This window comes from Lissotriton helveticus, chromosome 1_2 (genome assembly GCF_964261635.1).
Source record: "Lissotriton helveticus chromosome 1_2, aLisHel1.1, whole genome shotgun sequence".
Taxonomy (NCBI): domain Eukaryota; kingdom Metazoa; phylum Chordata; class Amphibia; order Caudata; family Salamandridae; genus Lissotriton; species Lissotriton helveticus.
In genome coordinates, this window is record NC_136058.1 from 232438244 (window position 1) to 232466014 (window position 27771).

The 27771-nt window shown below is 42.8% G+C and overlaps 1 protein-coding gene across 1 annotated transcript in view; it reads right to left on the reverse strand.

Moving 5' to 3' along the window:
- The window catches only part of LOC144800020 (cytochrome P450 4B1-like), a 334102-nt gene that overhangs the window by 24217 nt on the left and 282114 nt on the right, over window positions 1-27771 (reverse strand). The window contains exons 9-10 of the mRNA XM_078671648.1: window positions 22993-23126; window positions 11779-11843 (exon numbers count right to left, since the gene is read on the reverse strand). Of these exons, the coding sequence (XP_078527774.1) occupies window positions 11779-11843; window positions 22993-23126 (199 nt within the window). The remainder of the gene's footprint in view (window positions 1-11778; window positions 11844-22992; window positions 23127-27771) is intronic.

Consider the following 27771-nt stretch of genomic DNA (forward strand, 5'->3'; position numbering starts at 1 on the left):
CGATGGACTATGCCCATCTTGGGAGGGGCCCCTTCTTTAGTGGACAAGTGTTCTTGATGGTAGCAAAGATTTCATCCAGAACTTCTAGGTTGCTATTAGAGGATTGGATGAGGATAATCCCATTGGTATTTAGGTATATGTTTGTGTTTGCTCTGAAGTAGGGTGAGAGCGCTACTGACAGTCTTAGAGCATGAGCAGTAGTCTTGCAGGTAGGGGATCAGGAGCATGGAGAGGAGGGCTGTCCTCTGTTGTGCTTGTCTTGTTGTGTATAAGATAAGTTCATTAATGATAGCACATTTATTTGAGCAGGAGTATGTGTTAGAGATTAACGTTTCCGGGTGAAATTTGAGGAGTCTTGGGTTCGGTGGATACTGAATTTTAAAGGTATTAAGCCTGACCGCTCTAGTTTGCAGTCAAGTGCTCTGGGGAGATTGGGAACCATCTTCGGAGGAGATACTAGCGTCTGAGTGGAGAGAGGTTTAATCAGGATGGGACCCGATTGAGCTAGGGCTAGTCAGTTTGGGAACTTATCCGGCGGTTTCAAACCCAGCCGATCTAACCAGCGATAGACCAAAGGCAAGGGAAGTAGCAGGACCAAGGGTTATGATTGGGGAGAGGAAAGCCAAAAGGTCAGAAAGAAGAGTAAGTGTAAGTGGAGATAAATACTTCAGAAATGTCGAGAGATTCATTGTAATAATGAATTGTCACACTTGTCCATTGCATGAAATAAACAGAGCTCACCAATTCATGTTTGCACGTGTCAACAGAACTATTGAAAACATCCCACCTACATAAGAAGCTCTTCTTTAACATGTTAAAAGGATGTGTGCACCAAAGGGGCCATGTTTGGGGTCCGACTTTAACGCCCATGCAAGAATTGCCAAATTTAAAAGATTTTGGCTAGAAACAGATTGATGAAGTAATGGTACCACACTGGACAAACATTCCAGAGGCATCTAAGGCATGCAAAGAACTTATTTTCAGTGGGTGCATAATGTTGTGCCGAAATCAATGCAAATCCTCAAAAGTGTATCTCCTATGCACTAATCTTTGCTTTTGCAGAGGAAACAGTTATCAAGATTACGAGAGTATAAAAATCAAATCATCATTGTTTCATATTATAGAAATGTTCTCAGGGTTTCATATAGTCTTGTATTATTTAATTACAATGGCAACATTATCCACATACAATGTAGATATCAAGGGCCCCCTGCTTTTAGAATAGATAGTTCTTAGAGCAAGGACAAAAACTGTGTGTGAATCGCAACTCAAAATAAAAAACTATAGGTCACAATAAACAACTATAGGTCACAGGGAAAAGTACATTAAAAAGCAGCCAAAACATGTCCTGCTAACATATACATGAAATTAATAATTGATAAAAAAAGCAAATTAGACAATTTCGGGCATTGCATTTTGGCCCCGAGCATACAGACAAGCTTGCATCAAAAGTAGGCTGGAACCCATTTAAATGACTGCAAGACGCAAGCCGCTTCCCTGTGCATCCCTTATCTGAACACAGATGCAGTACTATTCATTCTAGAATCAAAATTTGTTTGTGTGCAAAACCAACCGCAAAGGGCGGCTATATCCTGGCCATTGAAATACTAGAACGCTGACACAAGTAATCTACAAATATCTATCTGACGGAAATTGTGGCTCCTGAAGAAGGCGTTTTTTGCAACGCCGAAACGCGCGTCGAACTATAATCATTGCCACTCATTTTTTACTTCTTGTCAATTTATATGTATGGAGTATAGTGAAATTGTCTAATTTGCTTTTTTTATCAATTATTAATTTCATGTATATGTTAGCAGGACATGTTTTGGCTGCTTTTTAATACGATTTTTATTAAATGAATGAGATTTTTCTAAAAAACATGTTTGTGTTGTTTCCCTTTGAATGTACTTTTCCCTGTGACCTATAGTTGTTTATTGTGACCTATAGTTTTTTATTTTGAGTTGCGATTCACACACAACATTATCCACATATTCATAGCAGGTTTTGTAAAGATACAAATGATGCAAATCATAGGTTTACTCTCGCTACAGTGTGTGTTACTTATTCCCAGAGTCCTTATTAGCAGCCATTTTGGTTTTATATTTATGATGTCACAGTCTAGATTCAACATGGGCATGTACATGATTTGCACTGACATGTTCACATGAACTTTCGTGCCAAATTTGATGCAAATTGAAAGATATAAAATTCTTTTTTGATATTTGTCAGCCATCTTTAACTCGATTAAATGATGTCATAGGCAGGATCCACTTGGGGTCTTGCTCTTGTACGATTACTATTACAAAGACGAATGTCTATACCAACTTTCACCTTTCTATCACAAAGTGAGCAATTTTTCAGTCTAACAGCTAGACTATAAAACAATACTCTCAGTGCAGACCATCTCTGTCTCTGGTTCTCAACTCATCAGCATTCATGCTCCAAGAAGAGAGCATTCTAAGGCACAGGCATCAAAGCCAGTGAAGATCCAAAGGGTAATGTGGAACAGTTCAAGAAACTCACTGCCCTGTTTCTGGAATCAAGTCCTGAAAGCAGGCACTCAGGTCAGAGGGAGGAACAGCTTTTGTAAAGTTCCTAAAACAGCAGCAGCAATTCCATTTGCAGGAGGCGCAGCATCTTCCTTTTTCTTCTACATCATGCTGATTCTGGAGTGCCAGTGAGTTTAACATCTTTATTTTAAAAGAAGAACTAGTCTGACATTTATATGTGACCGTACTCTAATCTCTTAAATGCCCTACACTTTACCATCTGTCTAGTGCCATCAATCAGTAATCAATTAACCTCAATCTACATCAGACATACATTGGTACCTTCAGTTGACCCACTGAGCACATCATGCTATTTGATATTTGTTTCTATTTATTATAGTGACGAACATGGGTGAAGTAAATAAAGCTTAAAAATGACACCTTCAACTGAAAAAGCACATGAAAATCATGTAACAAAAAAGCTATGGAGAACAATGGTTGCAGTGTTTCCCAACAGCTGCCATTTAGTTAGCATGACCATCACTAGTCACAGGCAACATAGTCGGCTGCCTAAGGTGCCCCCTTGTGGTGGGTAGTTTCAACATTCAAGGACGTGCTGCCCAGAGTGAGGTCTGTAATTGTAAGATTTTTGCAATTCTGAGATTGTTTATTGAATCACCTAAACAGATCATTCCCTTTTGTTCAAGTGTAGTGCAGTTCCTATATTCCCTCTGCGCATTGGAATAATACATCCTGCAGCTTAAACGTAGGACTTATGTCGACTAGGTCTCTGCCGAATATATTAGACTTAATTGTGAGTGCCAGCTAGCTCAGAGGTCACTAGAAACTTTCTCGAAAGTACAAGAAGGGATTAGTCTCTTTCAACCATATAACATGACAACTTTGTTTCCCCAGAATGAAACGTATCTCTAGAGTCGCGGAAACAATAGACGGCTATTTCACTCAGTCAGATGTGCATGCTTCGTTTCATCAGAGTTGCTTAGAAATAGAGAGACGGGCGTTTTCAATAAAAGTATTTATTGAACAGTCTTATTTCTTAAGCATAAGAAATGCACTGCTACAATTGAAATGCTGGTTAAGAAGTACAATGCATATAATACAAGTAGTATTATAAAATAGTACTGTAAAAGCATGATATGGTTTCTAAGCCATAAACATAGAATACATAAAATGCATAAAATACATACAGTGATAAAATAGAGGCTAAAAGTACTCAACTGGTGCTTCTAAAATACGCATACCCCGGTGTACCTACCTAAGCCTAGTACGAGGGAGGAGTAAGTGTGGTGTAGCTTAAGTCTAGTAATTTTCTGCCAAGGATCTGTTCCAAGAATTCTCTAAGGGCCTAATCAGCTCCTTACCATGGTTTTAGAATGATAGAGGTCTTGTATCTCTCTCTCAGGACTCGATCTCCTAGCAACCCGCAAGGGCAGCCTGGAAACACTGGAGCTGAATTTCTCGACAGGAGAAAATACAGCGTCTTCTCAGTGTGTCAGTTGGAGGGTCAGCTTCCTTCGGCACTTGCAGCAGCAGGGCGTCGAGCAAGTAGTTAGTCGATCTGCTCCTAAACCACCTTGCGTTTGACTGGGCAAATGTAGGCATATTTATACTTTGAAGGTGCCGAGTTTGATGTAAGATTGGACATAATATCGTCACTAGTGCCTCAGTTCCTTGAAAACTCCAGGAGTTCTTGGATAAATTAGTATTCAAGCAGGGGGAAGTCCCTGACTGCTGAAGGCTGGTTTTTCTAAGAAATCATTGTGGATTCTCGGAGTTTAGTGGAAGTAGCCATGCCGTATTTGGGCTGCACCTTTTAAGACTAAATAAGGCAATGATTCCTATATAAGTATTGGGTGAATTATACCTATATATGAGCATGAATCTGGAAAATTACACTAGGGTCCTAGATTCCCACATAACACAAGCAGCTAAATACTTCTCTTACTGTTCAATGTTAGACCTGTCAGCCTTAAGGTAGTCTTTCCCCAAATGTTTTGCCTTCCTCATCCATTGTCTACTGACTTTGTTTTTGCAGGCCTTAGGACTCTGTGCACTTTGCCACTGCCAACCAGTTCTAAAGTGCTTGTGCTCTCCCTCTAAACATGGTAACATGGGCTTATACCCAATTGTCAGATTGTATGTACTTATAAGTCCTAATAAAGTGGCATTACATGTGCCCAGGGCCTGTCAAGTAAATGCCATCAGTGTTATTGCAGCACTGATTGTACCAGCCACTTAAGCATCCCCTTAACATGTCTCAGGTCTGTCATTGCAGAGCCTGTGTGTGCAGTTTTCAACTGCAATTTCGACCTGTCAAAGTAAACCTTTTTGCCAGTCCCATACCTTCATTTTTAATACATATAAGTCAACTCTAGAGTAGGCCTGGACATCCCAGTGGGCAGAGTGCAATGTATTTAAAATGTAGGACATCTACTTTTCTGCTTTACATGTCCTGGTAGTGAAAAGCTCTTAAATTTGTGTTTCACTACTGCAATGGCTATCTGTCCCATGGGATATTATTGGAGTTGCCTATTAGCTTTTATAAGTGTAATTTCCAATTGGGAAGGGATAAATAGTTCATATTTAGTGTAATAGAATCACAATTTAAAAAACTAACTTATGAGGGAGTCAGAATTTAAATTGGAATTCTGAAAAGGCCATTTCTTAAAAGTTGTCATTTTCTTGCCTCAGTCACTTAGTGCCTGTAGTCTGTCTGGTCACATGCCTGAGTGTATCTGACAGTTTAGCTTTGTGTGTTCCCCCCAGACAGCCATACACACACAATAGGGAGCTTAGGTGTGCCTGGATAGGGCATCATTGGCAGGATCGAAGGGAGGAGCTGGGCCCAGCCCCACTTACAATTAAATTGGCTGTGTCCTGCCTCCACACAAAGAGCTACATCTGCACTGCAGTTAGTCTGGAACCAGGGCAGGGAAGGCAGGATGCCTGGTGACTTCATAGAGAAACCTCTTGAAGGTTCTCCCCCACTTTATAGGCAAAGCTGGGTATAAATACACGACTTTAGACAGCAATTCTTCAATACACTCTGGACCTGTGGATACTCTGCCAGGAAGAAGGACGGCTGTGCTGCTACAAACACTACTCCTCAGATGGACTGCAGCTCTGAAGAAACTACTGCCCTGCTGTGCTGACCTGCTGCGCTCTTGCCTGTGGAAGAACTACTGAACCTGTAAATTCATCTTGAACCCAGGACCACAGAGCTTCAGGGACATAAAAGCTACTTGACCCAGCTGCAGCGAATTCTGTATCACTAAGTGGTGCCTTTCAGGTCCTGGACTGTTGATGGCTCACAGGTTTTCAAATAAGGCTTTTGGGCTCTTCCCGACAGCGTATGGGCCTATTTGCACCGATAGCAGGTCACTCGCGCGACACTGGCACTGGTGGAGTCTCTTCACACGGCAGAGTCGACCGGCCATGGGGGACCGCAAACATGAAGCACCAGTCCGCCTGCCCCTGAAGTTTGTCCTGCTCTTTGTGCCACGCCGACAACCACCCGCGATGCTCTCCTTGATCCCTATGACCATTTCCAACGAGAACAGGACTTTTGACACAAAAGTTGGGAAGTTAAACCTTCAGCAGGACTAATCTGAGACTCTATACAACCAGCGCTCCATCGTGGTCGGTCTGAACCTTTGATGGTCCAGTGTGACTAGATAGCCATACTTGGTGCTTTATGCTTTTATGTGCTATTACACTTTATTCCTTACAAATTCATCACTTCAGTTCTACTGATTGGATTTTTGTCATTTTGAATTTGTTTTATTTATTTAATTAAGCTCCGTTTTACTAAACTGGGATTTTTTTGTGTGATGCTTGACCAGGGCTCACACCACAGTCAACCAGTAACCCACCAAAATGGTTTAAATGAGATTTGTGGCTCATTTAAATTTCAGTTTAAGGTGCTGAAAATAGAGTGGAGAGGTGTGATGTGGAGTAGGGTAGAATAAAGTGGCACCGAAAAAAGTGGCTCACAATAGATCAGGGTACAAAAGAGTGGGGTAGAGTGGAGTGGGGTAGAGTGGAATTGCATACAGTGACGTGAAGTAGAGTGCCATAGAGGGGCATGCTGGGGAATAAAGTTGCATAGAGTACCGTTGAGTAGCACAGAGTGGGGTAGTGTAGAGTCGAGTGGCACTAAGTAGTAGAGTCGTGGGTGTAATTAAGTAAAGCATCAATAGAGTCGGCAAATAGGGTGAAAGCAAACTGAAGAAAAAGCTGTATGCTTGTGTTAAAAGTAGAAAAGCACATTGCACGGCCAGAAATAATATCAAAAAGTTTATAAAATAAAAGAAATAGAGCATTGACGGAACATTTATAAATAGTGCATAGTTAGAGAAAAACAAAGATGAGGATAAACACATGTAATTGGTTCATTCTCCAGAGAGAAGCTAACAAAAGAATAAAAGGGAAGACCATGGGGCTACGCAATCGAATGATTGCAAATGGGAGTGATAACAAAAACTACTGAGTGGAGTAGAGTAGAGTGGTGTAGACAAGAGTAGCACAGAGTGGCATGGAGTGTAACAGAGTGGGGTGGAGTAGAGTGGCATGAAGGAGAGTGGTGTAAAGTCCTGCAGAGTGGCATTGTGTGGAGAGGATTGATGTGGCATGAAGTGGCATAAAGTGGATCAAAGTGGCACAGAGTGGAATAAAGTGTAATAAGAGTAGAGTGGGGTAGAGTAGAGTGGGATGGAGTAGAGTGGTAGAGAGTGGAGTGGCATAGAGCTGAATAGCATAGAGTACTATAGCGTGGCATTGTGTAGAGTGTAATAAAGTGGAGTGGAGTAGAGTATACAATCACATTGCACATACAGGAGTAATACAGAAATGCTATTAAAAGTAAAAAAAATAGTGCACTGCAAAAAAACGAGTGAGAAAAAAGACGAGGCATAGAGTGGCATAGAGTAGAGTGGAGTGCCATGGAGCAGAGAGTGGCAGAGAGTAGAGTAGTACAAAGTAGAGTAGAGAGGAGTGGTGTGGAGTGGGATAGAGTGGAGTAGCTTAGAGTATAGAGTGGTGTAGAGTAGTACTGTTTTGAGTGTAAGTAACTAATGCATCAATAGACATGGCAGATGGAGTGAAAGCAACATAAAGAAGCTGTATGCCTGTGCCAAAAGTAGGAAATCACATTCACATCCATGAGTAATAGCAAAAAGCTTTGAAAAATTAAAAAATAGCGCATTGCAAAAAAACCGAGTACGAACAAAGACGAGTCGTACAGTGGCAGAGAGTAGAGAGGCACAGAGTAGAGATGCATAGAGTAGAATGGCGTAGAGTAGAGTGCTGTAGAGTGGAGTGGCATAGAGTGGCGTATAGTATCACAGTTGTGGGTGTAAGTAATAAAAGCAGGACTACAGATGGCAGAAAGAGTGAAAGCAACATAGAGAAGAAGCTGTATGCCTGTGTTAAAAGTAGGAAAGCGCATTGTATGTCTGGGCGTAATATCAAAACGCATATAAAATTTAAAAAACTGTGCATTGCAAAATCCCCAGGAAGAACACAAGTACTTGGTCCATGCTCAAGGTAGGAGCTAACACAAGAAAGGAATGAAAGCCTATGTGAGCTAAGCACTCAAAAGATTGCACATGAGAGTAACAATGAAAACAACTAATGGTATGCTGTGGACAGGTTGTAAGCACACTGAACTGTAAACAATTTGTCTTGCAACAGAGTACGTGCTGTGTAGGCTGACCAAAAATTTTAGACATAGCAACTTTTCTGTCTATCAAAATGGAGATGTACTGCATTCACAGCCAGTCACATGCCAGGAAACAATATAATTGAGGTACTCCTTGACATGTTTTTGACTCGGATAATGGTGTATCTGTCTTTTAGAGACACCACCTGTAATGGAAAAATATCATAAGCCTTCAATGGGCAGTGTATAGATTAAACTATCACCACAGAAAACTCTGCTCCTCGCTGACACTCAGAGTGCTCCAGACTCAGGAAAAAGCAAAGGAAGCCTGTAGCAGTTGAGCTCAAGTCAGTGCTTAAAATAGGCAAGTACTGTCAGGTACTAAGGGGCATATTTGGTAAACGTTTTGCATCGCCCTTGTGCAACCCGAAAGGGCAGGGTGATGTAAAACCTGTAATGAGATATACCAAGCCATACAAGGTCAGCATGTGTGGCCCTGCGAGGCTTGGTAAATCTGGAGTAATGCAAAGAAGCACAAGTCGCTGACTTCCGTTACTCTTCCTCAGGAAGGTGTTCCATGGGTGGAGAGTGGATGTTCCCATACATCCACACATGGATTCTGAAGCATTCACAGATTTACCAATACTGATAGACGTGGGAATGCGTTGGAATGCTTGCCCTTCCCAGGGGAGGCATAACTTGGAGAAATATCTTTATTTTCCTAGTTATTTTTCCTCTTTCACCGTGCAGGAAGGTGTCCATTCCTGCACCCACCCAAACAATCCTGCCTGTAAAATAGACACCCGGCACTCATTGTATTTCATTGGGAGAGTATCAGCTCTTCTGCGTAGCAACAAGGGCTATTGAAAATGGAGCTCATTTATTCTCTATTTTTTATTTCCGTTTCAAGCACTGGTCCAGGTTTGAGTTCTCTAGTTCGCAAGCGTTTTCCCTTCAGTAAGTCTCGATCCTGGGAAGGTATAAAATGCTCAATTCACAGTCTATAATGAGGTCAAACAACTCATAGGCAATTCTTTGGAAAATACTCCTGGAAAACAAGGTGTAAGGCACATAAATGATATGACAAGTAAGACGTGACGACTCAGAAAAATCTTCTGTCAATTACACCTATGCGCATCACTGAATGCAGTAATAGGTTGAGGAAAAAGCAAAAGGTAGACATGTTATAAAACTATTTTCACTTTTCAAATGTTTAACTTTTTCTTTAAAAGATAATTTCATGTGTTTTCAAATGTCAGTTTTACCAAACTTTGTTAAAGTTAAAGATGTTTTGTAGGAGTATACTTGGTTTTAATAAAAAAGTTAGAAACACATTTGTATTGTTGTGATTGCAAGTTTATTAGAATGTATTTTAGGATTTACATGCTTTAAGAGTATGCACTGTAGTTAAACACAATTAATTATGAATAGAGTGCTGTATGTGATTCCATAGAAAATCGATTTCATGGAATATTATTACTGAGAAACCTTTTCCTCTAAACTGTTAATGGAAATCTTCAGGATGAATGGCATTTACCCTTTTGTAGAAATCAATTCATAGAATGTTGTTTTGGTCAAAATTGGCTTTTGAACACTTATTTTTCAAGTTTAAATACAATGGTTGCATGTCTTACTTTCAGAAACAGTTTTGTCAGAGATATTTCAGTGCTTTACTTCTGTGGAATTTATTTCATATTTATAAATATTACATTATCTAACAATTACTCTGGATGCTTTAAATTTGCTAATTCATCACTACACATAAACACCATCCAGCGCTGACCCCTCACAACCCCTAAACACCATCAATCATTGCCCCCTAAAATCCCTCACCACACCTAAACTATACTCATTCCCGAAGCCTACAAGGCCTTTCTACCCCCACAGATCAACCATCCCTCAACCATAAAATCACTCAGTACCCCAAATTCCATCCAATCCTGAACCCTAAAAAAAACTTTCTACGCCTAAACCCCAGCTGTTGCATACACCTTGAAACACCTCAGGACACCTAAACTCAGTAGTGGCCCGTGGTAGGAGTGCTGCCGGGCGGTGACATGGGGCTGGGGACGGGCAGGGTGGGGGATAGTAAAGTACGGAATCAGCAGAATTGAGGTAAGTAAACATATAAATAGAACGAATTTCGAAGTTGACGCTGCATTGCCAAATGCGATGCAGCGCGCCCAACAAAATGTGTTTATTTATATGTTTACTTACCTCTATACGGCTGTATTCCGTACTTTACTAACCCCCCCCATGCCCCTTCCCTGCCCCACGTCAACACCCTGCAGCACTCCCACCAAGGTCCGCTACTGCCTAAACTCCACCCATCCATGAATCCTAAAAAACCCTCACCGTACTTAAACACAAGCCATCCATCACCCATATGAGCGCCTCATCACCCGACACTACTCATCCCTATACCCTAAAAAAACTTTTCTACATCTAAACTCCACCCGTCCCTAAATCCTTGAAACCCCTGACCACACTTAACTCCACCCCCATCATGAACACTAAAAAAGTCTTCCCCACCACAGACCGCTACCCATAAGTGAACCTAAAAAACCCTCACTAGCCCTAAACTCTGCCCATCCATGAACCATTAAAACCCTCAACACCCTTACACTCTACCCCTCCCTGAAACCTAAACAACTAATACGCCAAACAACACTCATCTGTGAACCTTAAAAACCCCTCACCACCCTTTCTATGTCCGAACTACAATTATTCCTGACCCATAAATACCTCTCATCACCCTAAACATTAACTATCCCTGAACCAAAAAACCCCACAGTAGTTCTAAACTCCACCCAAGTTTAATGTAATTTCAGATTTTTCCTTAAAACGATGTTTCCAATAAAATGTTTCGATTTTTTTGGTTTACTTAAAACTATCCATGATTTGGTTTCCTCCAATGTGGTTTCTCCATTCTTGTTTTCCATTAATTCATACACATCAAAATAGAGTCCTACAAAACATTTCCTTTTATGCAGAAAACTGTCCATACAAATGTTTTTATCTAGTATTCATTTGCAGAGGAAGAGTGAGAGTTCCTATATCCCCTTCATGGAAGCGTTTTTTCCTCAAATTTATCAGGACTGAACTTAAGAAAATAAGAAAATTATGAAATTATGTGAGCAATGTGGTCAAATAATGATGTATGTAATGAAATGGGTGAGTTATTTGTGCAGTGTTAAAAATTGGCAGCTGGGGTAGGAACAATAAGATGGCAACTCAAAATGTATAGGAGCATTTTCTGATTAAGATGTTAGGTGAATAATTTAGCATTAATATCATCACATACATCAGTCGATAATTTGCACTGCAACTTTCTTTAATGTCATCTTGCGGATATCAATGTTTAATAATTGTTCTGTCATTTAGGGGGTAATGAGCAGTCTACATCATGATGTTGATAACAATGGCATTCCTGGTTCTTAAGGCTCCACCGATTATTGGCAGGTGCAGGGAGTATTTGTACAGAAACGTAGTGGACTCATGTTTATGCTGTACAAAGTTTATCAATTACAAAAACGTAATTGAGAAATTGAGCATTTCACCTTTGATAGTATTTTTGAAGGAAGTCAGTCAGTTATTATTAATACATACCTCTGGGTCCTTCCATAGGGTGGGGTCTCTGTGGATTGAATACATGCTCACAACAACCATAGAACCTGCAAGAAAAGGGAATATCGGGGCAATTAAGGAGCGTTCATCTATCAAGCTTTTCACTATGCATGAGTCTCGATTACCTAGCCATCTAGGCACCTAAAACTCCTAAAATTTAATAGACTAGGTGTGGCCAGCCAAGTACAATTGAAAAACTGTTTTTAAAAGTGTGTTAAGGGGATGGCAATCTTTCTTATATCTTAATAATTTAGGCTGGTCAGTGTATATCTGCTATAGGCCACAAAACTACTTAGACTAAAATGTCTGTTGAGTAGGTATCAAAGTCACCTACAAAGCCCTATTTAAGCAACTGGCAAAAAGTGGCCTAGAGCCTTAGAAGCTTTTCCTGGAAACTGATAAGCTGGGCCATATCCTGACTACCAAACCTAACTATCATCATCTTGTGAATACATAAAACCTCAGTTGACCAGTTTTCAGCCTAGTACAGACCCATTGTTACGTGTCCATCAATATGCAGAGTCTGTTTTACCAAGAGCACAATTCTGAATGAGTCTGCTATTAATAAGAACAGAATAGAATTGTGTTTGTCTGTGTTTTAGTAAAAGTATGGCTTTAGAAATAACAACAATATTCAGTGTTAATTTACCTTTATCATATACAAGGTATTTTATTGGGGGCCGGACATTGCAAAATAGGAATTCCATCGTGGGGGCTTGAGATAAGATGAACAAGGTAGTCCGGATTATGAATATACCAAAACTAAACTCAAGGTGCAATGAAATAAATTATGCCTAATAAGGGCATTCACTGGATAAGGTGTGAAAGGAAATGCCTTTGTGTAGTAATAAAACACATTGGGCCCCATTAGGATGGTGGGCGGGGATGACAAGTCGACCGGGCGGAAAAGGGTTCAATATGGTGGCGATGTCTGTTAGACACCGCCAACCATATCTGGATGTGGGCTGGAACATGCCTTTCCAGACATGCACAACATGGCAGGCACCGCACAGTGCCTGCTATGTTGTGCATGGAACTGCAGGGGGGTACCATAGGTACCCCCAGGGGCACCACCCACGCCCCCGTAGTCACTGGGGTCCCGCAACGGGCCCCCGCAAGCAGACTCCGCATGCCTTTCAGTGAAGAGTGTGATTGCCTAAGAAAGCATCTTGATGCTAATAAAGGTACCTGATTGAAGTAGGACATGTCTGCAGAACCTTCCTGAAGGTCAGATAATGAGTTGCTGATTGGCGATCCAGGGGTGGAGAATTCCAAAGTTTGGTATTGCAGAAAGACCAGGCACAATCTCCTTGAAGCAGCTTTCTAATCTTTTGCACCACTAATAAGTGGGCAGTGAAACACAGTAGTGTGAATGCCAGAGTGTATAGAAAAAAAACGGTTGTATAAATGTGGAGAGGTGGGGTCGTAATTATGCAGTTTATTGAACCTTACATACGCTCTTAAATATTGAGAATTGGTGAATCTGCAGAAGACAGCCTCTGAAGATGTGTGAGGAAATTTGAGCAAAAGGCAAACTTAAGCGTTTTGGGCCTAACTGAAACATCAAGGAGGAAAGCGCTAGATAGGAATATTTAGAATAGTCCAGGCAAAAACTAACTATGGCTTACAGAATGCTATACTAGGTATGCTCAGGCAAAAAAGTTAAAATGTTCTTCAAAATGTTGATGTGGAAGAAGCAAGCTGGAGATTGAATGATATTTCTTCATGAAAGTAGACTAACAGGGTTTCACCCTCTGTGTGGGAGCAGGCCATGAAAAAGATAGCCAGATAGAGGGATGCAACCTCCAGGAACCAGAACCTCTAATTTTTGTATTAAATTTCAGACAACTATAGACTAACCCGAGACTGCAGTAAACCAGCTCTGGAAATTCCTGTATGTCAAATCCGTAGACCACTGGCATAAAATGAATACAACGGGCCTAATTTATGAGGCCGTGCGTCACTTTTACGCCGCCGGTGTGTCACTTTTTGTGACGCACCAGCAGCGTAAAAAATGTGCCTTGTTGCACCATATTTGCAAAGTGACGCATCTAGGTAGATGCGTCACTTTGTAAACCCCTGCGCTACATTATACCTACGCCAGGTATAATGTATGCAGGAGGGGCGTTCTGACGCAAGGCAGGGTCATAGAAGTGACGCAGTGAAATCTATAAGATTTCACTGCGCCACTTCTAGGACACAAATGCGTCAATTTCTTACGCCTGCCTCACAGCAGGCGTAAGACTGACACAGGCCCTTTCACATGGGGCTTGCCCCATGTGAAAGGACACATTGCTGGAGTTGCGTCACTTTTGTGACACACTCCAGCAATGCGTCACTTTTGCGCCATACAGATACGTCAGAAATACTGACGTATCTGTAACTCCTTGTGCCATGATGCGTCATACTGTAAATATGACGCATCATTGGTCTCGCAAGGAGGGAGCAGTGATAAGTGACGCATCACTGTTTTCACGCAGCGATGCGTCACTTTTCATAAATGAGGCCCAACATGTTGAAAGTTCTTATAAATCTGGCCAGTTAAGTCTCATGCAGTTGAAACAATTTGGGGCAAATTGAGGAGTTCAGAGGCTGTCCACAGGACAGCTGTGTGGAGAATGAGCAGTGAGAGGGCATTATCACTATTTGACTTGGTCTGATAAAAAAAAGTGGAGATCCACTTCAAAATCTTTCCTCTAGCCCTGCCCCATACAACATGACTGTTAAATCTATGTGATACACTGTTTCAAAGATCACAACCAGATCGGGGGGGGGAGCTGGACTGCAATAACTCCCCTATCTAAGATTATTTGAAGGTCATGGTTTACTACCATGACAATCTCTGTTCCATGGCACAGCTGGAAACTTGTTTGTAAAGAATCTAAAACTAAGATTTCTGCTTATGAAGGAGGACAATTGGGCATTGACTTCTTCTCTCTTCCACCATAGCATTAAATGTTAGCAATTATTTAGAATATAAGTGTCTAAGGAAGTTTTTTGTAAACAGAGGAATCATGCAAGGACTTTTCAACTCTTGAGAATCCAAAGTGCATTTTAAAGAAAGAGTTAGCCAAATTACATATAATTGGTGCCATAGTAAGTGCCACGATCTGTAAGATATGTGCCAGACATGGGTCATCGGGAGAGCCAGTTTTAATCACTTTCAAATATTAAAAGGTGTGATCCGGTGATCTATCCCTGAGCCGAAGATCGTCACAAGCATGTCCACATACTGGAAAGATGAGCTGATAGGCATTTCGGCATTCAGACACAGAGATTCATGGACAGATTTCCATTTACCCATAATAATAATAATAATCCTGAGCTTATAAAGCGCCTGCTTACACTTAGCCAGTGTGTCCCCACGCTGTGCCGCTGAGGAACCCATCCTGGCCTGTTCCTGTGAGGTGCCCACTCCTGGGCACCCCAAGGTGAAGCCAGGCATCCTAGCGTTAGGGCCGGTGTGGAGATTAAGCAAGGTAATGCCCAGAGTTGCAGAGTGGGACCCATGATTAGAGTAGGCACCGAGGGGAGAGAATTATCGGGTCCGAGGACATTGAGCCCAAGACCCTGCCACGACGGGAATTGAACCCTGGTCCCGGGACAGAACTCTGCATCAGAGTCTGCCGCTCTAACCAGTGAGCCTCACATCTCCATAAATATGTCAAAGATTCAGAGGGGTGAACACAGGATATTATTTTGGGCACTCAGAGGTTTTGAGAACAGATGAATATTTTAAAGAGCTTCATAGAGGTGTTGTTTGATTCAACCACACATAACGAGCAAAACTGTGAGTGTTCATGTCTAATGGCTGTCGTATAATTGCTTAGGAGCTCTGAGTATTTGGCTGTTGCAGTGGAGTATTCACAATGTCAGCCTTGCCCTAGCAGCATCCAATTTTTTTAGACTCAGTAAAGAGCAGGCTTACCAAGGGCAGACTGACTAACATGGTTTAAGACCGATTTACTATTGGGTGCTAATTAACCAAAGCAAGAAGTAAGCAATAAATTAAGTCACTCACTGTATGGTGAACACTGGCAGAGGAGCTTGCAGCACCCATGGAAGATACAAAAACTACTTTTGCTAGATTTACATTGGTTAATGGAAACCTTCCCTGGAAGCTCCAACTCTACCTAGCATAAAGTTGACACATTACTGGGAATTCTGAACTTTGGAAGGCTGGCTAGACCAGAGGCAGCTAAAAGTTATTTTAAGATACTGCTACTGTGGTTGTTGTAAAAGGTATTGCCAAGTACAACCAAACTTCTACTTGTGTTACTGCCCCAAGACTTGATATAGCTTACTGTCCTACGATTTCAACCTCTCAAAAGAAGGGGGCTCCTGATATGGATAAAGGTAGAGAATACCAGGGGAAACAGACCATAGAAATATTTACCTATTTATTTTAAGTTATCAAATAAGTCAATAGTATAGACACAAAAGAACCATGGCGAAAAATGTGAGGTACAAGTGAGCCAAAGATGTGAATAGAAAAGTATCAAAGAAGTTTATTTGATAAATATAATAGTTGAATACATAATGTCACAATAGGTAAAAAACTTCTAAAGCACATACCACCACTCAAGCAAACCTCATGCATACCAATTCATATATACACATTTTCACACGACTAATCTATATAGGCCATTCATTCACAACAGGTCAAGATATAAAGTGACAAAAAAGTGCTTCATGTGTCAAATAGACAAATACAGGAGAATATATGCTTCAAGGGTCTTGAATTAACAGAGTCAGATATAGGATATGCCCAACATAATATTTAGATACATGAAATCAATAAGTAGGGCTATCGGTGTTTCATATTATTCTAACAATTGGAATTCAGCACTGACGCGCGTTTCGGTGTATGCCCAAGATTGGGCTTCACCTTCCTCAGGGTATCCAAATTAGAGACACAAAAAGAAAAATGGTCGGGTGTGCCTGAATGAATACACCGAAAAAACCACCACTGGGTCTGGGCTCCCAACAGCACAGCTTAGCCACAAGCTACTAGTAAACAACAAGAGGTGCCAATGCCGCTAGTTAATTAGACAAAACGTTTTTCCTCCAAAGCATCCGAATAAAACAATATGCTTTGTAATCTTATTAACTTTCAATTATTTTATTTTGTTAAATGCTTCTTTTTGTTCATATAAATGTTTTTAAATTTTTCAAACTTTACATTTCTTAAGACCTTATTTACACAATGAAAACATTCTTATTCACAAACATATTTACACAAATCAGAAAAAAGAATCATTCAACGCTCTCAGTCATACCTCATTCATACCGGTACAGACAACATCAGTTAACTAAATATCTGCTAGAATACAATATTCATAGCATAGCCATAAACAATTTATTATCAAATCACGAAATCTAATCTATTTTCAATTCCTTTTGATTATTCTATCCTTTTGGCTTTTAACAGTCTACGCGTTTCGAACTCGCGTTGTTGAGGAGTTCTCATCAGGACATAGTCTGCAATAAAAGGGGAAAGACACCTTACTTTAGAACAACATGTCTTTACTTTTTCTGTGCCAGCTGCAACCTCCATCACTACTAGCCTCCTTATCTTACCTCTTGTGTGTCAGAGCCTTTGGGAAATCAGTTTGCCCCCGGCGTTTTGATCAATTCTAATCAAGAAAAATGCAAAGAATCACAAACCACGTTCGAACTTGTGCATTCGTCCCCATCCGTCCAGTCACATTCTTATGCTACTTACTTTTGTTTAAGCAATGGTTGTTCGACTTTGTTTGTTCGACTGCCTGGCTTTCTAACAAAGGAAATGTGACAGTAAGGTGTGGTGTCTAACTGGACCACGCCATTATGTTTTAGATATCAGCCTGTTCTTACCTAATTGGTGAACTCAGGCTTCCGTGTACGAGGGTCTTGTGCACCCGCCTGCAACAATCAGGAAAAGACGGAATTACACTTCTATGCGTCCACAGTTTATTTTGAGCCTGGGATCACTCCAGACAAGTCTTTTCCTGATTGTTGCAGGCGGGTGCACAAGACCATCGTACACGGAAGCCTGAGTTCACCAATTAGGTAAGAACAGGCTGATATCTAAAACATAATGGCGTGGTCCAGTTAGACACCACAACTTACTGTCACGTTTCCTTTGTTAGAAAGCCAGGCAGTCGAACAAACAAAGTCGAACAACCATTGCTTAAACAAAAGTAAGTAGCATAAGAATGTGACTGGACGGATGGGGACGAATGCACAAGTTCGAATGTGGTTTGTGATTCTTTGCATTTTTCTTGATTAGAATTGATCAAAACGCAGGGGGCAAACTCATTTCCCAAAGGCTCTGACACACAAGAGGTAAGATAAGGAGGCTAGTAGTGATGGAGGTTGCAGCTGGCACATAAAAAGTAAAGACATTGTGTTCTAAAGTAAGGTGTCTTTCCCCTTTTATTGCAGACCATGTCCTGATGAGAACTCCTCATCAACGCGAGTTCGAAACGCGTAGACTGTTAAAAGCCAAAAGGATAGAATAATCAAAAGGAATTGAAAATAGATTAGATTTCGTGATTTGATAATAAATTGTTTATGGCTATGCTATGAATATTGTATTCTAGCAGATATTTAGTTAACTGATGTTGACTGTAACGGTATGAATGAGGTATGACTGAGCGTTGAATGATTCTTTTTTCTGATTTGTGTAAATATGTTTGTGAATAAGAATGTTTTCATTGTGTACATAAGGTCTTAAGAAATGTAAAGTTTGAAAAATGTAAAAATATTTATATGAACAAAAAGAAGCATTGAACAAAATAAAATAATTGAAAGTTAATAAGATTACAAAGCATATTGTTTTATTCGGATGCTTTAGAAGAAAAACGTTTTGTCTAATTAAGTAGCGGCATTGGCTTCTCTTGTTGTTTACTAGTTGAATGAATACACCAGCAATAAATTTCTGGAGAAATACAATTATTCCAAACAATCCAGAGGTGTGTGTTGTCTGATGTTAAAACAAGCATTCCAATTATGCGAATGATGGGCTTAATGGGCAGTTAAAAAAAACGCGAAGGCCTGAGCATAGGCACATTCAGCTGTTTTGATGGGAAGTAGCAGGCCAGCACACAGTACTAGTGCAGGGTATGGGGGGAAAGAAAAGGGATCTATTAAAGAATATGGATAATGGGCCAACGGAGCAGGGCTGCTTAATGTATGCATGGAATCCGAGTCATCCCGAGATAATAAGGAGCTTGTTAGAATAGGATAGGATATCACTACTGGCGAGCGTTTCTTTGGTCCGACCACATTTAACGGAGAATGATAGACGCTGGTAATAGGGAGGCCGTATGGATATGGGAGCTCCAGGGGCTCCTACGATTTCACCAGCTCAGCAATTACATTTTAATATGAGGTAAAATGTGCCCACAACCATCTCTAGGATATCCTGTATGATACAATTTCTTGCCTATATAGTAGCTCCCCGTGCTAGTGGCCTCCCCGAGTTCATGGTAGATTGACATTGGTGTTTGAGTTGGTTGAATGGTTACCTTCCGGAGTATATCTGATTCAATAAACCAATTGGGAATGCTGATGGGTGCACATTTGCATCCGATGCAACCGTTAGTGATTTTCAAGAAAACTGGGTGGTAGGCATATGCTATAGGCAAGCTTTTTCTGAGTAATCTCTCCCTGTATTCAAGGGTGCCATGAGACAACTGTTTTCATGCAAATGAAAATCACCCCCCCCAGTCTGATAAATATAACATTAAGCCACTGATTGGTTGTATCTATTGGTTATATAACTGATGTCAACAATTGATATAATACTGATATAAATGGAGATGGATCATCTGAAGTCTTAACCACCTTGTGGAGCACCTTCACACTCATAACAGGGAGGACTCTCACGTGGATAAAGATGTTGCTAATGGCAGCTGGCCTAAATGCATTTCTGGATTTTGAGGATGTAATGGGATCCCTGATATGTTAATGAAATATCCCGACCTAATAGTGCAAATCAATTATAAAGGAAGTGTTGTAGTTGGTTTACAGCATGGAAAGGGATTAGAGGGTTTACAGTGGAAGGTTTAAATCTAATTCACCACCATATCCCACATTCTGCAGCTCTACAGCTAGCTGCAGTATCAACTCATTCATTGTCAATATTTGAGCCCCACTAGATGCTATGGATATGACACAGGTCCTCAACTTTAGAGGTGTTAAACTGACTTCTGCTGACCAGAAATCTACAAATTCAATAAGTAGAGAGAGATTATTCCTTTCCTGGAGTCCGTTTTGGCCCCGGAGTTTGACTTGAATTTGGAAATATAAAGAGGATGGTACAGGAATATACCATAGCGTGCCATGTGTTACTCCACACACCGCTTGTGGTGGTCCCTGCCTATTCTGTGTCTATAAGGAAAGGTGTTTATACTCAGGCCCTTTTGTATTTCTCACCCGGATATGTCCTCACTATTCTTGCACTGACTTTCTGTCCTGGAAGAATGGGGTAAAGAGTGGTTGAGGTTAGGATAGAAATATTAAACAAACACACAGACACACACATTCAATCCAAAACGTTGGGCCCGATTCACAGAATTAACTTAAGACAAAATCATAAACTTACTACTTTTGGTATTCACAGAATGCACTTACTACTTTTGGTATTCACAGAATGGATTACTACTACTAACTATATGTCCGCACTCGGGCCGGAAATTCTGGCCCAGAGGCGGAGCTTCCAGCTTAGAGGCGGAGCTTGCGGCCTGGAGGCATAGCTTCTGGCCCGGAGGCGGAGCTTCCGGCTCAGAGGTGGGGATTTAGCCATGGCTGAAATCTTCACCTCTGGGCCGGAAGCTCCGCCTCTGGGCCGGAAGCTCTGCCTCTGGGCCGGAAGTTCCGCCTCTGGGCCAGAATCGCCGCCTCTGGGCCAGAAGCTCCGCCTCCAAGCCGGAAGCTCTGCCTCTGGGCCGGAAGCTCCGCCTCCAGGCTGGAATTTCCGGCCGAGTGCGGACGTAAAGTTAGTAGTCGTAAATCCATAGTAAGTTTAGGATTTTGTCTTAAGTTAGTTCTGTGAATCGGGCCCTCTGCCACAAAGTTAGAGCACACACAAAACTGACCATTGCAATCACCCTGATGTGTAAAATGGGAACCTCATTTAAGATGAAAAGTTAATAAAAGTATACATAGTTTACTTAGTTTTTCTGTAGTGTCCATTTTAAACTCCAAGGGCCAGATTTATTAACTTTACATGCAACGCATCGCACCAGCCAAGATTTCTGTGCTACATTGCACATAAAAGACAACACAGCACAGAGCCAAACCCAATAGGATTGGTGTGTTGCTGGTTTTATCTCTTCACTTGCACATAAAAAGGCTGCCTTACATGATGCACAGTCTCTGCCACAGTGCAGAGGCGAGCATAGGATTTGTACTGGAAACGTTAATTTTCCATACAAATTCCTGTGTCTAGACAAACTCAGTAGAATCCCACGCATCAGATGTGTGTTTTGCACGGCAGCATGCATACAGTGCGTGAGTTTTTTTAAAAGGGGCTTTTGTCAGGATCACCAACACTATTTACTGAATGTTTTGTAAAGTACTGGCTAGTGACAGGCAGCCACTTCTTAGCACTGATCACAAAGTTGTAGTGCTGTTATGTCATGAAATGTACATCAATTGACAACCTAGTATTGAAGGAGTCTGGTCTTGCCTGATCATTGCTGAGGGATGAATCCTGCTGCAGTCTCAGTGTTCTCTCAGCAGCTTCACCGAAGCAGCATTCCATGCTTTAAGGGCTCATGTGACAGGCTCTGTAGATCTCGTTATACAGCACAAACTCAACCCTGTAGCGTCTTCTTCAGCCGGGGAGCACGCAAATGAACATGCCAAACACAGAGCTCTACAACAGACGTCTTCATTCTTCAGCATATGATATCACACTGTATGCATTGTGTAATAACTTACATAACCACAGCTTGACACCTTACATCAGAGTAGGTAATTCCTGTTTAGAGTCTGCCCACAATGGCGAGGGTCCTAGTGAGCATAATATCAAAGACACTATAGACCAGAAGTACTGGAGCGCTTAACATGAGCACTATGTACAAGGTCAAGCGCACACAACTTGGATCCGTCCAATAGTTGGTAATGTGTTTTTTTGATGGAAGGATAAGCCCAAACTTTTCTTTAGTTATTCCTTTCCTTATTTAATATATCACATGAAGGTATTTAATACATGCAAACCAGCCGACACGTGTTTCATCAAAAACGGGGTTGACCCGTGACTCTTCAGGGCTGGGGAAATAAAGTAAAGTCAGAAACTGTTTTTTGTATATTTGGTGATAAAGGAGTGAGGGGATAAGGGTAAGTGTAGTCAATTGAGAAAGAAGGGGGCCATAGTGGGGGGATGTGCTAAGAAGGAGAAAAACTGATAGCAAGGAGAAGTGGATCCTAAAGCGGTGCAAAAGGCTGGGCAGAATGTGCATATAAATTGAGGTCCATCACCGGAAGTGACATATACTGCAAAGTGGGTGTGATCAAAGAGATCTGTGTAGTGGTGAGCTGCTATTACTGTTTACTCATCATAGTTTTAATGCAGCGACGCAAGACGCAAAAGAACCACATGGTGTGTGTCATGTGGGGACAAGGTGACAGGCTGAATATCTAACCATGTTATCACAAGAATACAATTCAATCAGTATGCTCTGTGGAGAGAAAGGGGAAAGAAACTTTGGCACAAGCGTCTCACTCTAATCATGTAGTCCGTATATAAAGTGGTGGTGCGTGCCGAGGTGGTGGTTTACACAGTACATGCACGGTCTTATAATAGAAATAATTGATGTCATTCTATGGCTAAGAGTAACTTACAAAATCCTTCACAGTTCTGTAGTACAATTTCCTTAATGGTAATGTGTACAATACATGCATTTTCTTCAGGTAAAAATACTTAATGTCATGAGCACTAGTTACATTACACAAGGCCACATTAATTATGTTTAAAGGCACAGAGAGATTAAGGGAATTGGCCAGAATCACAGGATGTTGAGCTGACCCTGAGTCTTGAACCTGGTTGGCCAGATGCAAAGTCGGCAGCTCTGGCAGCAGCGCCACATCCTCTCCATGCATTTGGATTTGCGATTTAGAAGCACCAAGCACTTACCACTGAGTCATTTATACACTAAGGTACAATATATAAGGATTTTAGACACAAACAGTATAAGAAAAGTCAACCTGCTGGCAATGTCCGCCCATCCAAGAATGTGACCGGTTGTGAAAGCTGCCGGGAGATTCCAGCAGCTGGAGGGTAAAGTCGAAGGGTCTCCTTAATAAACATAGTTAAGTAGGTCATCTTTGCAAGATCATCCCTGAAAGGAACCAAAGCAGGAACAATTATCAATGGTTGTAGCACCTCAGGAAATGTAAAACAAGCAAACGCTACATTTCATGTTCTGTCTGACAAATCATTTGAAAGAAGGCTGTGAGACGTCTTTAAGAATATTAGTACTATTTGAAAATGAGTACAAAGCAAATAGCTGTGAGAAAGCGTAAGCAATTGGCGACTTTGAATCAGTGTGTGGTAATGTGGATTTGTGAGTAGGGGAATTATTCAATGGTTTCATTAATGAGTGAGTGACTGAGGACATGGATAATACATTTGTAAGTGCATGCGTGGAAGCGTGAACACTTGAACAAATGTTTGAATGAAGGAATGGATGGCTGGATGGATGGGTGAGTGAGTATGGATGGATAAAAGTAGTAAAGTTAATGGTATAGAAATGCAAAGAATTACCAATATTATATCAGTGAAAAGAGTACACAAAGTCTAAGAATATATATATATATACATAGATATATATATATATATCTATTTTACATTTTGTCATAACAGGCATTAAACAAAGAGTGCCCCACACAGGAGGGGGTATCGTCTGGTGGCGCACTCAGGTTTCACCACGGGTTCGAGGGGGGCGGGCGTCTTGGTTTGTAACTCCCTCCCCTTGGAGATAGATGACGTCGTGCTTGACGATCGTGGCCGATACGCGGCCATTACGGGGCGATGGGAGGGGAAGACGATTTCCATACTCTCTGTCTATGTCCCACCAGGTCTACAGTCCACTACGCTCTCTGATTTGGGTGGGGTGGTCTTGAGCTTCCCCGAAGGCATGTTGATAATGGGTGGCGACTTCAATTCAGTGGTTAGTGGCGATGATGATCGTAACCCCCCTAGAACTCTCTTGAGATCGCAGTCATGGTTGGGTGATTTCATAGATGCGATGGGTTTAGTGGATAGCTGGAGGCAGCTGCACCCTGGACAGGCACAGTACACCTTTCACTCGGGAGCGCATGGTAGTCTTTCGAGGCTTGACTATATCCTAGTGCCAGCGGTGCAGATGGTCTCCGTAACGGAAGTACGACACCTGGCTAGGGGGATCTCGGATCACTCTCCACTTTGGCTTGGGATTGATTTGTCCTTGGGAGCGGAGGGCCGTGTTGCCCCGATCAACCCCTGGCACCTACGCAGCCCCAGAACTAGGGCTGCAGTGGTTAAATGCATGGAACACTAATTTAATGAAAACATGGGATGGGTGTCCTCTTCCGTTTCCCTCTGGGAGGCCTATAAGACTGTGATTCGGGGTCAGGCCCTGTCCTTGATTGCTAACGCGAAGAAAAGTAAGAATGAGGAGGTTGTTTGCCTTGAAAATGAAATCACAGCTTTGGAGGAAGATTTGGGATCTGGGGTTACACCTGAGAAGTTGCATGTTTTGGCCCTTAAACAGGCTGACTACAGGGCTCTGGTGACGGATGCAGCCAGGATGACGTATCGTGTACAACAGGGGCGAATGTATGATGTTGGTGATAAGGCCGGGAAGTTGATTGCTTGGTTGGACAAGAGAGAGTGGTTGAATAGGGTTGTGCCTGTTGTGGAAAAGGTGTACGGTTCGCGGGTTGTGGACCCTGTTGAGATAGTCGCGGTTTTTGCTCAGCACTTCCAGAAAGTTTACACGCCGGTCTCGGACAGGCCGGAGGAGGACTCACATTTGCTATTGAGAGAAATCGCGCTGCCTAGCCTCTCGGAATCTGACCAGGAGCTTATGGAAGCGGATTTTTCCGCTGATGAAATAGCGCTCGCTATCCGTTCCCTTCGTTCAGGTAAGGCCACTGGCCCGAATGGTATTCCGGTAGAGCTGTATAAGCTGTGCCCGGATAAGATGGCGCCGCATCTACGTCAAATGTTCTTGGAATCGCGAGATCTCGGACTCCTTCCCCGGGATCAGAGATTGGCGTCCATTGTGGTCATTCATAAAGATGGGAAGCCCCATGAGCAGTGTTCGTCGTATAGGCCAATCTCGCTTCTGAATGTTGAGCCTAAGGTTCTGGCGAAAGTATTGGCGAATCGTCTAGTTACAGTAATTGGTGACTTAGTACATCCAGACCAGTCGAGATTTATCCCCCACCGTAATACCGCGCTCAACCTTCGCCGTCTTAATGGCGTTCTGGCGAGGGCGGGGGCACTTCGTGAGCCGGCCATCTTGGTTTCTTTGGACGCCTCGATGGCCTTTGACACAATAGAATGGCCGTATTTGTGGGCGGCTCTCTCGAAGTTCGGTTTCGGCCCGCGTTTCATCGGGTGGGTTCAGCTCCTCTACGAACAACCATTGGCTCAAGTGGTGGTGAATGGAAGGGCCTCGAAGTCCTTTGTTCTTGGCAGAGGCACGCGACAGGGCTGCCCGTTGTCACCGTTGCTCTTCGCACTTGCTCTTGAACCCCTTGCCGCGTGGCTTAGATGGGAGCCGTCGCTCAAGGGCATTAGTTGGTCCCCGGGATATGAAGATCGTGTTTCATTGTATGCAGATGATATCTTGTTGTACTTAACTTCCCCTCATAAATCACTGGGAGTGTTGTTTGACGTGTTGCGCTCCTTTGGGAGAAACTCTGGCTTGACCATCAATTGGACCAAGTCCTGTATTTATCCGCTCACTGGAGAAAGGCCCTTACTGCCCCGTGTCTGCCCGATACCTGTAGTGCATGACGGCTTTAAGTATTTGGGGATTTATATCTCCTTCGACTCTGCGGTAAGGTACGAGAGGAATTTACTGCCGCCGCTTCGTCAGCTGTGGTCGGACGTCGCGGTTTGGTGTGGCTTGCCGCTGTCCCCGTTGGGGAGGGCCGCCCTGTTTAAGATGATGTCTCTCCTCCGATTCCTTTATGCCCTTCAAAATATGCTCGATCTGGTCCCGCTAGTTATTTCCGTGAGGTTGAGGGCCTCCAACGGCAACTGGTATGGGGCGGGCGGCCTCGCATTGCGTTATCGAAACTGACTCTGCCTTGGTATGATGGCGGTATAGCGCTGCCCGACATCAAGCGCTATTACTGGGCATCTCAGTTGAGTGCTATCAACCACGCCATGTATGGTCCAACCCCTAACCCTGCATTCGAGATGGACAAATGGCAGCTACCGGGTGGCGACTACAATAGGGCACTTTACTCTAAAGCGGCTAGGAAGAAACTTACTGGTCCTACTGGGGTCGCGGTGCGAGTATGGACTAGTGCGACGGCTGCCACGGGATGGACGGACAGGCTGACCAGAGCAACTCCGCTTTATGCGGCTGAACGGCAGGGGAATCTCTGGGCAACGAAGGGGTTCGACAAGTGGGATCTTATAGGCATTAGTCGAGTAGGGGACCTCCTGATCAAGGACAGGATCAAGACTTTTGCCGAACTCCAGCGGGAATATAGCCTGAGTGATAGGGAATACTACCGCTACCTTCAGATTCGCCATGCATTAGCGTCGGTATTCCCGGCTGGTGCCGTTGTCCCGGAGTCCTCCCCCCTGGAAGATCGGGTGCTCGATGGACATGTCCCTGACAGTACCATCTCTCTTATATATAAGAAGCTTATTAATGACCGCTCTGACCTCCTTGTACAGCTTCGTAATGCCTGGACCACGGATGGGCTTGAGTTGGATGACGAAGACTGGCAGGCCGCGGTGTCGTCTCCGAAGGAAGTGGCGATTCCGGCGCGTCTCCGGCTAGTGCAATTGAAGATTTTACACCACGTCTATGTCACGGGTCCACGCCTGATGAGGATGGGTTATTCATTGGATGGGTTGTGCAGGCGTGGCTGTGGTATGCTTGCTACTTTTCTCCATATCATATGGGAGTGTCCGGATGTGGTGTCTTATTGGAGACACGTGCATGACATTATGGAAGAGGTGACGGGTGTGTCATTACTGCCGGAGGCTAGGAGGTGCCTCTTGAACGTCTGGGAGCCGAATGATTATAGCGTGGCACAGACTCGGTGGGCCGCCCTTGGCAACATGATCGCCAAGAGGGACATAGCCTAATTATGGGGGTCCCAGAGGGCACCTTCGGCGTCGGCGTGGATGGAATGCATGGATTGGTGTATGTTCAGGGAGAAAACGGTGTATACCGCCCGTGGCAGGCCTAGGAAATGGGGAAAGGTGTGGGGTCAGTGGAATGCGTATCGAGGAGAGATGTGTACCCCCCCCTTCGTAGACTCCGTTACTACCCCTCTGTCCCCGTGACCTCGCATTCCGTGCATCCTTCTCCTATAGTACATAATCTGATTGTCCACTCTTGGCCCTTCTTTCTACCCCCTTAGGATTTATCCTTCTTTAGACCAGCCTCATTGGCTGGATTCCCCCCCCTGCTGACGGAGATGGACACCTCGATAGCAGTCATTACCTCGGACTTTGTTTCTGTGTTGTTTTGTTTACAATATAAAATGTGAAACCTTTCTATTATCCTCCTACAGCCGCTAGCCCTGTTTATTAACGTGTAACATCGCGGCTGAACCCAGGGGTTGGTGAGCCTTGTACTGTTTTCGAATGTGATGCAGATTATTCCTGACCGGCCCTGTGGGGTTGTAGGTCTGTATTTGTATGACTTTTCTGGCAATAAAGGTTTTAAAAAAAAAATAAAAAAAGAGTACCCCACACTATGGACCTCATTACAAGGGGCATAGGAAAGCAGACAGATGTTCCCCTTT